Source organism: Macaca fascicularis, chromosome 14 (genome assembly GCF_037993035.2).
Source record: "Macaca fascicularis isolate 582-1 chromosome 14, T2T-MFA8v1.1".
In the NCBI taxonomy this organism is placed as follows: Eukaryota; Metazoa; Chordata; class Mammalia; order Primates; family Cercopithecidae; genus Macaca; species Macaca fascicularis.
The window spans coordinates 7,425,954-7,439,875 of NC_088388.1; the positions used below are offsets into that span (position 1 = coordinate 7,425,954).

The 13,922-nt window shown below is 49.4% G+C and overlaps 1 protein-coding gene across 21 annotated transcripts in view; it reads left to right on the forward strand.

Moving 5' to 3' along the window:
* Positions 1-165: 165 nt before the first annotated feature.
* Positions 166-13,922, forward strand: part of PC (pyruvate carboxylase) — a 109,828-nt gene continuing 96,071 nt past the window's right edge. For 3 of the 21 annotated variants that reach the window (XM_065529391.1, XM_045372183.2, XM_005577112.4), the window contains exons 1-2: positions 166-227; positions 6,710-6,748. Coding sequence is in view for 1 of the 21 variants with exons in the window: in XM_045372180.2 (XP_045228115.1) it covers positions 646-675; positions 6,710-6,748 (69 nt within the window). In the remaining 20 variants the exon portion in view is untranslated. Of the gene's footprint in view, positions 228-547; positions 676-4,084; positions 4,273-6,709; positions 6,749-6,916; positions 7,190-10,311; positions 10,565-10,689; positions 10,782-10,935; positions 11,052-13,922 lie in introns of those variants that run through there. The other 18 variants (XM_074013119.1, XM_065529388.1, XM_074013121.1 and 15 more) reach the window with 16 other exon arrangements.

A 13,922-nucleotide genomic window follows, 5' to 3' on the forward strand; every position in this document is an offset into this window, starting at 1 on the left:
AAACGTGACGGACAGGCGGGCGCAGGGAGGAGTCCACAGCCGAGGGGCGAGGAGTGACGGAGAACACTGCCCAATAACGGGAGGGGTTGGGCTGCCTGGGCCAATAGGAAGTCCGTAAGGCGGGGCCGGGACTGCAGCAAGTTCGGTTGCACGGAGACCGCAGCTGTTCTCTGTCAGTGGAGGCAGCGGCAGTAGAGGCGGCGGCGAGGACTGGCAGCGGCGAGGAGGTGAGTGTCTCCCGCGCTCCTCACGGTCCTCTTCCCGCGGCGGGTCGGAGCGGGTGGACGTGCGCCGACGCCGCCGCGAGGGACGTTTATGTAAGGGTCGCGCGCGCAGAGGCGGCGCGGGCTCCGCGAGTGACGGCTGGCGGAGACAGCGGCGAGCGGCGCGAGGTGCGCGACGCGGAGTGCGCCGCCCCTCCCCCTCGCGCGGGGGCTCGGCCGGCTGGACCCGCCCCCGGACCCGCCCCCGTCTCCAGCCACCAAGCGCCCGTGTGCCGCGTCCTCCCTCGGGCTGCCTCATTCTTGTTCTCGGGCCCATTTTGCAGATGGAGAAACTGACTAAAGCGCCTCGCGCGAGGTCCCTGAGGGTTCGAACCCAAGTCTGTCAGGATCGGGAGCCCAAGTTGTCCCCATCGTACTGGATATGGCTCAGCTCTGCAGGAAGCCGCGGCGTGTAAGGCGAGGGCTTTCCTTGTTCCCGGCGCTCGCACTCCGCCTCCCGTAGGATCTTCCACTTTGTTTCAGATAGGGAAGCTCCAGGCGCCCAGACGCAGTGATTCGCCCAAGGCCGCTCATTCGGGAGGTGGGGCTGGGCTCAGCCCCTTATTTCTCCAGCTTTTAGTAGTTTACAAAGCGCATCAGAGTCGGAAGCCAAGTCCCTAGTTCCCTGGCAACTTTGAGATTCTTTTCTTTTGTTTTTTTTAGACGGGGTCTTGCTGTCACCCACCCAGGCTGGAGTGCAGTGCTTAGACCTCCCGGGCTCAGGCGAGCCTCCTGCCACAGTACCCCAGTGCTGGGACTACAGGCGGGCGCCACCACGCCTAGCTAATTTTTGTATTTTTTGGTGGAGACGAGCTTCCGTCATTTTGCCCAGGTTGGTCTCGTACTCCTACGCTCAAGTGAGCGGCCTGCCCTGGCTTCCCAAAGTGCTGAGATTACAGGCGTGCCTGGCCTGAAATTCTTAAAAATCAGATTGTGTCTTATTTTGTGAGAAGAGGTAGGCCAGGGCTCCTTACCCCTTCTCCAGCTGAGAAAACAGGCTCAGAGAAGTACCAACACTTGCTGATGACAACCAGAACCTCCAGAGTGCCTGCCATCTGCCTCCCTGTTGCTCCCGTACCCACTGCCACCCAGCAGCCCTGGCTGGCCTCCCCCAAGGCACCCTATCCTTGTATGTGATGCAAACACTTGTGCTGGGGGTGGATGTGCTCAGCATTTCTCTCACTTGCAGCTACAGCTTCCTGCCTGCACGCTCTCCTTAACCGTTGAACTCTTAATCACATTCTTTTGCACACCTACAGTGTTCCTATCCCTACACGGGGCTGAGAGACAGCGTGGGCGATGAGGTCAATCCTTGTCCTACAACTGCTGACAAACCGATTGAGGGAGAGAAAAATAAACAAAACCTAAGCAGCAAGACAATCTGCTGCAGATGTTTGTAGAGAGCCTAGTGGGTGAGGTATTGGTCCTAGGAGGACATGGAAGAGGAAGTTCAGTAGAGGCCAGTAAATCACAGCAAACCACACACTAAAGCAAGAGAGAGGAGAAATGGCCTGGAAGGAGATGGGCTTGGGAAGGCTTCGTGGAGGAGGTGAGTGGTGGGCCTCTTTTTGATGCCACTGGCAGTGGAGAAGCAGTGATTGGATTTGAGCAGCTAGAAAGTTTTATTCTGGAGAGGTTTTGTTAAAGAGGTTTGTGAGACGGAGTTTCACTCTTGTCACCCAGGCTGGAGTGCAGTGGTGTGATCTCGGCTCACTGCAACGTCCACCTCCCGAGTTCAAGCGATTCTCCTGCCTCAGTCTCTTGAGTAGCTGGGATTACAGGCACATGCCACCATGCCCGGCTAATTTTTGTATTTTCAGTAGAGATGGGGTTTCACCATGTTGGCCAGGCTGGTCTTGAACTCCTGACCTCAGGTGATCTGCCCACCTCGACCTCCCAAAGTGCTGGGATTATAGGCATAAACCATCACACCTGGCCAGTTACAGAGGTTTCAAGCAATTAGGACTGGAAGAGAAAGGCTGAGGAAGGTGGAAGGAGAATGTAGGGGACACAACTTCACTGTTGGGTGTAAGAAACTTGATTGGTCACTGGGAAGAGGCCTCTACAGGAGATGTAACCAGGTGAGGGCACTAGGATTTGCTAAGGTGCTGGTAAGTTAGTGACTGGAAGCCAACCTGAGGAAGCAAGATTGGATGCAAAGGTAGACCGGGCTGGGCGCGGTGGCTCATGCCTTTAATCCCAGCACTTTGGGAGGCCGAGGCGGTTGGGTCACCTGAGGTCAGGAGTTCCAGACCAGCCTGGCCAACATGGTGAAACCTCGTTTCTACTGAAAATACAAAAACTAGCCAGGCGTGATGTCAGGCACCTGTAATCCCAGCTACTCAGGAGACTGAGGCAGGAGAATTGCTTGAACCTGGGAGGTGGAGGTTGTAGTGAGCTGAGATCGCACCCCTGCACCCCAGCCTGGGCGACAGAGTGAGACTCCCTGTCAAAAAAAACAAAAAAAGACAAAAAACCAAACCAAAACAAAAAAAGCCCAAAAGGCAGACAGGGCTCTGAGGGCCCAGCTGCAGGCCTGAGCTGTGGTTTGTATCCCATGGTGTTCTGGTAAGCTCCCTGAAAGCAGCCGACATTTGTTGACTAATGGCTCCTCCACCCTGCCATGCTCTGCCCTTAGGGAAGGGGCTTTGTTCACTACAGTTGCTCAGTATCTGCTTTTTGAATTAATTTAGGCTGTCATCCAAAGTTTCCTTAGTTTACCCCAGTGTACCCTCATGTGCCATATTGCCTTCTGTCTTTCTACTGAAGCCCGCTGCAGCCTGGCTGACTCGGTTCCCTGTGTCAGTCCTCACCTCCAAGATCTCCCCTGGAAGGTTGCCCCTGGTAGCCCACAGTGGGTCTCCCAGGCCCTTTGCCCCTTTTTGTCCTGCTCCTTGCTTTCACCCGGTCTCACTTCCGGTGCGTGCCCCAGGTGCTGTGATAGGTACCTGTCCTCTCAAGACCACCACTCATGGGGGCTCTGGGACCAGTGGCAGGGCAGGACCTCAGATTCACTAGTCTCATCCCAAGCCACAGTTCCCTGTGTCCCTCTTCTGTCTGTCCTCACAGTTCCTAATAGTGCCAGGAACAAGTAGGTGCTTAATGAATGTTTTGGGTGAATTAGTTGAAAAGGGGCCAAATGGGGAACCAGTGAGGAGAGAAGGGTGAAAGATGGGGAATACGGAAAGGAGTTGCCTTTGGGGGTGGCAGGGATGGCCAGCACCATGGTCAGTATGGCAGAAAATCTGGCAGTCCACATTTCTCACTGGCACCTTCTGCATGGGCTGGAGGCCTCGTTGAGGTCAACATTTTCTGGGGTTTTTTTTTTTTTTTTTTGGAGACGGAGTCTTGTTCTGTCGCCCAGGTTGGAGTACAGTGGCACCATCTTGGCTCACTGCAGTCTCTGCCTCCCGGGTTCAAGCGATTCTCCTGCCTCAGCCTCCCGAGTAGCTGGAATTACAGGCGCCACCCTTTCGCCTGGCTAATTTTTGTATCTTTAATAGAGATGGGGTTTCATCATGTTGACCAGACTGATCTCAAACTCCTGACCCTCCCAAAGTGCTGGGATTACAGACGTGAGCCACCGTGCCCGGCCTCTGGTCAACATTTTCATTGAGGATGAGCATGGCTTTCTCTTTGGCTGCCTCCCAATATTGTCCTGCCCCCATCTGAATGGGCACCGATTCTTGTTTCCTGAAAGTTCCCACTTTGGGGCAGGTTTCTCACCCAGAGGCGTCCTTCACGGCAGCGGGGCATTTTGCCTGCTCACTCTGAAACCTCACCTGGGCCTGACTGACCATGCCTTCCTCTCTTTCTCTTAGCTGCCTTCTAGTCTCACCTGCGGACACTTTGCCAAAGGAGTCGGGCCTGATGGTGGAAGATGGGAAATGGTCAAAAGAATAAACCATTTCCTCTTACTTACCGAATGAAAAGCTTGCCTCATCTTGGCGTTCAAGACTCTCTAATATGATTCCACCTGTTGGGCTCTTTCTTCCATTTGACCCCGCAGGTACCCTCTTCTGTGTCAGCCCCCATAGTGAGATTCGTCACTGTTGCCCCAGACTCACTTCTCACGGTCCCCCCTCTGCTCTTGTTCTTGGTGACTTTGTTTTCTGCAGGGCCTTGCCTCTTATCTTGTCCTGTCAAAATTAAATTATTCTTCGAGACGTGGGACTTTATTAAGGCTTGACAACTCTATTCAGTTGGACTGGGCTCTCTTTTCATAACAATGATGGTGATAAGTAATGACATTGTTATTAATAATAAAAGCCAACTCCTGTGTGGTGGTGACAGCCTTGCTAAGCCCCTTACATACACATAATGTGATTATCACAACAATCCTATTACAAAGGTACTGTTAGATCCATCTCTTACAAATGGTGGACTCGCATAGGTGAGACACAGAGAGGTAAAATAACTTGCCCAGGGTCACGCAGCCAGGCAGGCTAGGCAGGCTCACTGCTGGAGTGCGTCTCACGTGCCATCCCATTTTTGCTTCTTTTAACCAGCCCCCAACAACTTGCTTTTTGGCACTTTGTGGGCAGGGCCTGGGTGTACATACAGTTCCTTGTGCAAGGCGTGTGCTCAGTAAATATTTTATTGACTTGAGTGCCCCAGACATTGAATTTCAGTCTTGACATTATCTGCCAAGGCAGCTGGTTTTCTCTGAACAGGGATTTGAGCTTGCTGGCCTGTGTTTCCATTTTGCTCTTCATTGACTAGTGGCTAGAGCAGGTGTGGCTTTTTCAGAAATAAGCAGTCGATAAAACTCTGAAAAGTGAACACACAATACCAACTGTGGGCTCCTGTGGGCATAAACATGAGGTGTACTCTTAGTGTGGCAGGGAGGGGTCTCTGCAGGAGAGGATTTGAGGAAATAGCCAGGAAATAGGGAACACATGTCAGGTCACGTAAGACAGCTCCTTATTAGTGTCAGGTTGCGGAGTGAGAGAAGAACCAGAGTCCCAGCATTCAGAGGGAGCTCCTGAAGGATTAGAGACAGCTCTGTGGAGATGCAGAGAAAGCGGGCCTGAGGCTGGATGGAGTGGGCAGGAGGAGAAAGCACTTCAGATCAAACAAGAGCTGTTTCTAGAACTTCTTGTTCATGTATAGTGGGTGTCAGAAAAGGGTTTTACTTAAGTGCTTCCCACCAAGCCTGTCGGTTAACGTCCCAGTGTGTCCTCTGTGCCAGGCATGGTGCCAGTGCTGTGCGTGTGCTGCCTCATTGGGTATTCCCTAGAATGCTGTGAGATGGGCGTTGTTATTATTCCCATTTTACAGATGAGGAAACAGACTTGGAGTGATTACAGAGCTGCTGTCAGAGTAACAAGGGGTGCAGTCCAGGCAGCAGACAGCAGAGCTGGTGCTTCCAGCCCTGTACCCTCCTGGTGCCCTCAGAGACTCCCCCAAGATGGAAGCAATGAAACGGTTCTCGGCCGGGTGTGGTGGCTCACGCCTGTAATCCCAGCACTTTGGGAGGCCGAGGTGGGCGGATCACCTGAGGTCGGGGGTTCGAGACCAGCCTGACCAACATGGAGAAACCCTGTGTCTACTCAAAATACAAAATTAGCTGGGTGTGGTGGTGCATGCCTGTAATCCCAACTACCTCAGGAAGCTGAGGCAGGAGAATTGCTTGAACCCAGGAGGCAGAGGTTGCGGTGAGCCGAGATCGTGCCATTGCATTCCAGCCTGGGTAACAAGAGTGAAAAAGTTCTCTGGGTTCTAAAATCTGTGTTCTTGGCTGGGTGTGGTAACTCACACCTGTAATCCCAGCACTTCGGAAGGCCGAGTTGGACAGATTGCCCGAGGTCAGGAATTCGAGAGCAGCCTAGCTAACATGGCAAAACCCCATTTCTACTAAAAATGAAGAAATTAGCTGGGCGTGGTGGCGTGCGCCTGTAATCCCAGCTACTCAGGAGGATGAGGCAGGAGAATCACTTGAACCCGGGAAGCAGAGGTTACAGTGAGCCGAGATCATGCCACTGCACTCCAGCCAGGGCGACAGAGCCAGACTTTGTCTTAAAAAAACAAAACAACAACAACAAAAAAAACTATGTTCTTGGCCGGGCGCGGTGGCTCATGCCTGTAATCCCAGCACTTTGGGAGGCCGAGACGGGCGGATCACGAGGTCAGGAGATCGAGACCATCCTGGCTAACACGGTGAAACCCTGTCTCTACTAAAAAATACAAAAAACTAGCCGGGCGAGGTGGCGGGCGCCTGTAGTCCCAGCTACTCGGGAGGCTGAGGCAGGAGAATGGCGTAAACCTGGGAGGCGGAGCTTGCAGTGAGCTGAGATCCGGCCACTGCACTCCAGCCTGGGCGACAGAGCAAGACTCCGTCTCAAAAAAAAAAAAAACAACAAAAAAACTATGTTCTTGCCACTCCTGTTTTCTCTGGGAAGTTCTTGGAGCAGTGAGGGTAATGCTGTTTTTTTCTTTTGCTTTAGATACTGTCTGCCTTCTGGAGAGCTGACCAAACACTAAGGGTAAGTCCTGTGCCTGAATCCAGGCTGGCGGGATGCGTGGGGGTCTTCACCAGGAGCAGCTGTGGATGCCGGCAGTTTGGCATGTCAGGTCTTAAGCTCAATGAATAAAAAAAGGCTGTGCTCTGATTTTTGGATAATATCCGTTTAAGCAGTCTTGTCTGTTTCCAGTTGCTCTTGATTTTTACAGGAAAGTGACATCTGACTCCCTGCTGGCCCCATTTGGCATCTGGCCAGCCTAAGCAGAATGCCCTGCTTCTGGAAGGGTATGATCAGCTTGGGAAGCTGGGCAGGAAGAATCCCTGGGGCTGGGCCGCCTCTAAGAAGACCCCTTGAGTCAGCGTGGAGAGCAGGCAGCTGTGGTGCGAGGTGGCTCTGCCAGCTGGTTGTAAAGTCACTTGACATGGGTTCCCGGAGGGTGACGCTCAGCCTTTGCCAGTCACGGTAACAACGGGGGAAAGGGAAACTGCCCCTTCTTCCCCTGCATGTTTTACAGGCATGTGCCACCACACCTGGCTAATTTTTTTTTTTTTGAGACGAGTCTCACTCTGTTGCCAGGCTGGAGTGCAGTGGCGTGATCTCGGCTCACTGCAACCTCCGCCTCCTGGGTTCAAGTGATTCTCCTGCCTCAGCCTCCAGAGTAGCTGGGAGTACAGGTGCGTGCCACCACGCTCAGCTAATTTTTGTATTTAGTAGAGATGGGATGTCACCATGTTGGCCAGGCTGATCTCAATCTCTTGACCTGGTGATCCGCCCACCTCGGCCCCTCAGAGTGCTGGGATTATAGGCGTGAGCCACCGCGCCCAGCCTAATTTTTGTATTTTTAGGAGAGACGAGATTTTACCATGTTGGTCAGGCTGGTCTCGAACTCCTGATCTCAGGTGATCCACCCTCCTCGCCCTCCCCATGTGCTGGGATTACAGGTGTGAGCCACCACGCCTGGCCTCTACTGCTTTTAAGGTTCCCCCAACATGGATTTCCCTGGTGGCAGGTGCCTGGGAGATTCAGTGGCCTCCCCTCAGCCTAAATTCCACAGCCCTCCAGCCGATCCCCTGCCAGTCCAGTCCCCTCTTCCCCTGCTGGTCTGCCGGAGCAGCCGAGCCAGGGAGCCAGGTGCTCTCCCAGCATTTGTGACAACAATAATGCTCTTCCCTTCAAGCCCGCTGTGGCCTTGGGGACTTTGTGGCTCAGGGACAACTTTCTCCAGAGCTCATGTCCAGTGCTGAGTGGTACAGGAGTTTTTTTCGGTTTTCCTCAGACACCCTTCATGATGCAGGAGCTAGTTTCCTGTGTGAGATCTCCCACAGTCCTCCCTTGGACCTAGGTCTTGGGCCAGCAGGCGCCGTCTGCAGGCTACTGTTGAGTAAGGGCAATGGGCTCGTGGTGGGAATGGTCGTAACATGGAAAAACTCCACCCTCCACAAGTTTCACCTGCTTGTTCTCTCTCTGCTTGCTCTGTCCTCTTATTCTTGGCTGATAGAGATGGATGTTATTTCTCTTACTTGCGCCTCTACAATGAGAGGTGGGCGTGTTGGAGAATCCCCCCAAACCACTTGTCTTACGGAACTGAAGAAACTGAAGCCTAGAGAAGGCTGGTTAGCAGAATCCAAGATGCTGATCCCTTTTTTTTCCTTCTTCTTTTAAGATTGCCATCTTTTATTGATGTCTTCCCTTTGATCCATCAGTAGAGAGGGAAAATCAGCCACCACGAAGGGACCTCTTCTTCCAGGTCATGTAATTTGTCAAAGCTTGTTTGGCTCCTCCGTTCCCAAGGCTCTGCTGAGTTGAGCTTTGCCTAGGGACTAAGGCTCTGTGGTCTGAGCTTGTCACCCTCCCCTCCTCTTCAGCTTTCTCCTGGGGGGACATGGATGTGGCCCTTTGTTGTGTTGTTAAGTGTTATGCCTGAAGGCATTACCCCAGGTACTCTCAGCACTATCTCGGGTTCCTTGCTCTTGTGTTACCTCTTTGTCCTGATTTGCTTGGAGACCAGAGAAAGGGGTGGGGCGGGGAGGTCACTGGACGGCTGGGAGTACATTTCCACTGCCTGTGTGTGGAAGGGCCTGACTGCTTCTGTGGCAGCTCCTCTCCTGACGACATCCACCATGACATCACGAAGAGTCTCTGGGAAAATTCCACGACCTGGCTGTGCTGAGTCATACTTAGTCTCTGGGGATATGTGTCACCTTTCCCATGTCTGTCACCGGGCGCTGCAATTACTATGAAGTGACACATGCTGGCCGTTTCTTACGTTTGCATATCACTTTATGCTTCTCTGAGAGCCTCTTCTCACGCACGTGCTGTGTATCAATATGAAATGTATTAATATTAAATAATTAATAATAATTGTATTATTTATTCTGGAAAATATTTCTCTCTTGCAATGGGTGAGGAGCCAGAGGTTCAGAGAGACTAGAGACTAAGTGACTTGGTGAGTTTCGGGTGACTGGTGCGTGGCATGTCTGAGGGAGATTTGGATGCCACACCCACTCTTACCCCTGGATTTTATGTAATGCAAATGTTATACAGAAATTAATTTGGTCGAAAACAATTGATTTTCAATTTGCTAAAATTATGAATTCAGAACCTAGTTATTTTAAGGGCTAGTCTTTTAAGTTTAGCTTGTAAGTGTAGCCTATAAATCTTTCTGAGCTGTTTACAATTCTAGGACATTTTAACAGTCATTTTCAGGGGGCCTTTGTTTTTTTTTTTGAGATGGAGTCTCGCTCTGTCACTCAGGCTGGAGTGCAGTGGCGCGATCTTGGCTCACTGCAACCTCCGCCTCCTGGTTCAAGCGATTCTCCTCCTGCCTCAGCCTCCCGAGTAGCTGGAATTACAGACGTGTGCTACCATGCTGGCTAATTTTTTTGTATTTTTAGTAGAGATGGGGTTTCTTCATGTTGGTCAGGCTGGTCTCAAACTCCTGAGCTCGAGTGATCTGCCTGCCTCAGCCTCCCAAAGTTCTGGGATTCCAGGCGTGAGCCACTGCACCTGGCCTTAGGGGGCTTTTTCATTAATGGTTGGTCCCATTTGCAAATGTAATGAAACTTTTCTGAAATTTTTCAATTGAACTTATAAATTATATTCAATTTTCATTAACTATTTTAATAATTCTGGCCGGGCACGGTGGGTGGCTCATGCCTGTAATCCCAGCACTTTGGGAGGCTGAGGCGGGCAGATCACGAGGTCAAGAGATCGAGACCATCCTGGCCAACATGGTGAAACCCGATCTCCACTAAAAATACAAAAATTAGCTGGGCGTGGTGGCGGGCATCTGTAATCCCAGCTATTGGGAGGCTGAGGCAGGAGAATCGCTTGAACCTGGGAGGTGGAGCTTGCAGTGAGCCGAGATTGTGCCACTGCATTCCAGCCTGGTGACAAAGCAAGACTCCATCTCAAAATAATAATAACAATAATAATAATACTTCCATTTGTCTGATTAAAATAAAACCTCTCATACCTAAATGACTCTTTTAAATCTAATAAATGAAACTGAATGTTACACTTTTCTTAAACTTTCCTATACTGTTTTATGTTTTATTTATTTATTTTTGTTTATTTTGAGACAGGGTCTCATTCTGTCACTCAGGCTGGAGTGCAGTGGCACAGTCTCAGCTCACTGCAACCTCTACCTCCCAGGCTCGGGTGATCTTCCCTTTTCAGACTCCTGAGTAGCTGGGATTACAGGTTCAAGCCACCACACCCAGCTAATTTTTGTACTTTTTGTAGAGACAGGATTTCACCACATTGTCCAGGTTCATCTCGAACTCCTAAGCTCAAACAATCAGCCCGCCTTGGCCTCCCAAAGTGCTGGGATTACAGGTCTGATACATTTTAGTGTTTTCAACAGCTTTATTGGGGTATTATTGAGAAAAGTTGCACATATTTAAAGTGTACAATTTGATAAGTTTTAACATATGTGTACACTTGTGAAACCATCACTGCAGTCCAGAGAGTGAACACATTCATCACCTTTGGAATTCCTCCCTCTGCCTCCGCACTCTTCAAGAAACCGTGGAACTGCTTTCTGTTACTATAGGTTAGTTTCCATTTTCTGGAATTTCACATAAATTGACTCATACAGTATATATTCTTTTTTCTCTGCATTCTTTTACTCAACATAATTATCTTGAGATACGTCCATATTGTTGCATGTATTGATAGTTCATTTCCTTCTTTTTTTTTTTTTTTAGACAGATTCTTGCTCTGTCACCCAAGCTGGAATATAGTGGTGTGATCATAGCTCACTGCAGCCTTGATCTTCTGGGCTCAAGTGATCTCCCATCTCACTGAGTAGCTGGAACTACAGGTGTGTGCCACTACGCCTGGCATATATATATTATATGTAAATATATATATATTATATGTATTATATGTATATTAATCTTTTTTTTTTTTTTGAGACGGGGTCTCGCTCTGTCACCCAGGCTGGAGTGCAGTGGCCGGATCTCAGCTCACTGCAAGCTCTGCCTCCCGGGTTTATGCCATTCTCCTGCCTCAGCCTCCCAAGTAGCTGAGACTACAGGCGCCCGCCACCTCGCCCGGCTAGTTTTTTGTATTTTTTAGTAGAGACGGGGTTTTACTGTGTTAGCCAGGATGGTCTTGATCTCCTGACCTCGTGATCCGCCCACCTCGGCCTCCCAAAGTGCTGGGATTACAGGCGTGAGCCACCGCGCCCGGCCATATGTATATTAATCTTTAGTAGAGATGAGACCTCGCTGCGTTGCTTAGGCTTGTCTTTTTTTTTTTTTTTTTTTTTGAGACGGAGTCTCGCTCTGTCACCCAGGCTGGAGTGCAGGGGCGTGACCTCAGCTCACTACAACCTCTGCCTCCTGGGTTCATGCCATTCTTCTGCCCCAGCCTCCCGAGTAGGTGGGACTACAGGCGCCCGCCACCACACCTGGCTAATTTTTATTTTTGTATTTTTAGTAGAGACGGGGTTTCACCGTGTTAGTCAGGATGGTCTTGATCTCCTGACCTCGTGATCCCCCCCGCCAGGGCCTCCCAAAGTGCTGAGATTACAGGCGTGAGCCACCACACCCAGCCTTTTTTTTTTTTTCTTCTTTTTGCTGATTTTGTTTATGGGTATTACAGTCTATCAGTCACCTTTGTTGGTCATCTCAGGTGCTTCTACTTTTTGGCATTTACAAATAAAGCTGCTGTGAACTTTTGTGTATAAGTCTTTGTGTGAACATATATTTCCTTTTCTCTTGGGTAAATGCCTAGGAGTGGAGTGGCTGGGTCCTGTGGTAGCTGTATGTGTGTTTAACTTGAGCTGCCAAATTTTCTGACGTATTTGTAGTATTTTACATTCCTACCAGCTGTGTATGAGAGTTCCAGTTTCTCTTCATCCTCCCCGACACTGGGTATGGTTAGTCTTTTAAGTTTTAGCCATTTGGAAAGGTATATGGTGGTATCTCATGGTTTCAATTTACCTAATGATAATGATGTTGAGCATCTTTTCATGTGTTTGTCATCTGCCAGTACTGATTTTAAACTTAGTAAAATTTCTATGTAAAATCATACGTCTAAACTAACTACTCAGTTATATGTTTTTTGTTTTGAGACAGGGTCTTGCTCTGTCTCCCAGGCTGGCCTGCACTGATGTGATCATGGCTCACTACAGCCTCGACCTCCCATGCTCAAGCGATCCTCCCATCTCAGCCTCTTGACTAGCTGGGACCACGGCATGCACATCATGCCTGGCTGATTTAAAAAAAATTTTTTTTTTTTTGTTAGATGGAGTCTCACTCTTTTGCTCAGGCTGGAGTGCAGTTTCATGATCTTGGCTTACTTACAACCTCCGCCTACCGGGTTCAAGGGATTCTTCTGTCTCAGCCTCCCGAGTAGCTGGGACTACAGGCGCGGGCCACCACACCCAGCTTATTTTTATATTTTTAATAGAGACAGAGTTTCACCATATTGGCCAGGCTGATCTCAAACTCCTGACCTTGTGATCCACCCGCCTTGACCTCCCAAAGTGCTGGGATTACAGGCGCGAGCCACTGCACCTGGCCTTTTAAAAATTTTTCTTTGTAGAGATGGGATTTCACTATGTTGCCAGGGCTGGTCTCAAACTGCTATCAAGCGATCCACCTGCCTCAGCCTCCCAAAATTGTGGGATTACAGATGTGAGCCATCACACCTGGCCTCAGTTACATGTTTTAATTGGAATCTCAAGACTGATTTGTTATTCAAAACAGACCATATTCTCTTAGAGTACGTAAAGTAACAGATAGCACACAGATTTCTTAACACAAAAATATAAATACTATGGTTTTTATTTTCCTAGCCTTGTCTATATTTAATCTGATATCTTCCTGGAATTAGAGAAGCTTACCTAATAAGGACATCCATACATTATTTTAAAGTATAGTAAATTATTTTTCTAATAAACTTTTGGCCTTTGTTCCTCAACCGGATAACATTTTCTTTATAATTAAAGAGACCCCTGGCTGGGATGAGACTGGACTTTGAATCTAACTGCTAAGCAGAGCCTGCTCCATTGCCACCATGTTGCCTCCAAATGGTGATGGTCTCACAGCCCCTGTGCCTCAAATAGAAGTATCACATTACTAATCTCTTCCTCTTCTCATCCAATGTGACTCTTCTGTTCTGACCCCCACCCTAAACCATTTGAATTCAGTTAATCTAAGGCTTCCTTTTTGTTATGCAGTATGGTCACAAAAATAGGTAGAACTAAATACAAAATAGATACAGTTTAGATTTCTGTAGATTCTCTGTATCTCCCAAGGCTTTCTCCGACCAAGGACTAGTTGTAAAATCATGTCAGTGACCCACCAGGGCTAGAATTTGAGTCCCAGCCTTCTGAGTCCATGTCTGGAGTTTCCTCCCATCTCTTAAACCTTTCCAAATAAAGAGAAAAAGAGAGTGGTACTTACGAGTTCTTGCTTTCTGATCACGCCTGGTTACCAAGAAATTATGGCATCTGGAACCAGTGCCACCTTTTTCATGTTCTTCAGTTTACCCCCTTGGAAATGGTGAGAATTCTGGCCTCTCTCTAACCTCCCGGTGGAGAGCTACCAATCTTAGGAGAGGCCATTGCCATCAAATTCTTGTTAGAAATCTGCATCTTGGATAATAACTAGATGCAGAATTGCTTTCCTGTCCTGGTCACTGGGTATGGCCCCAGGAAGCTTGTAGGTGGTGAGTGGACCTG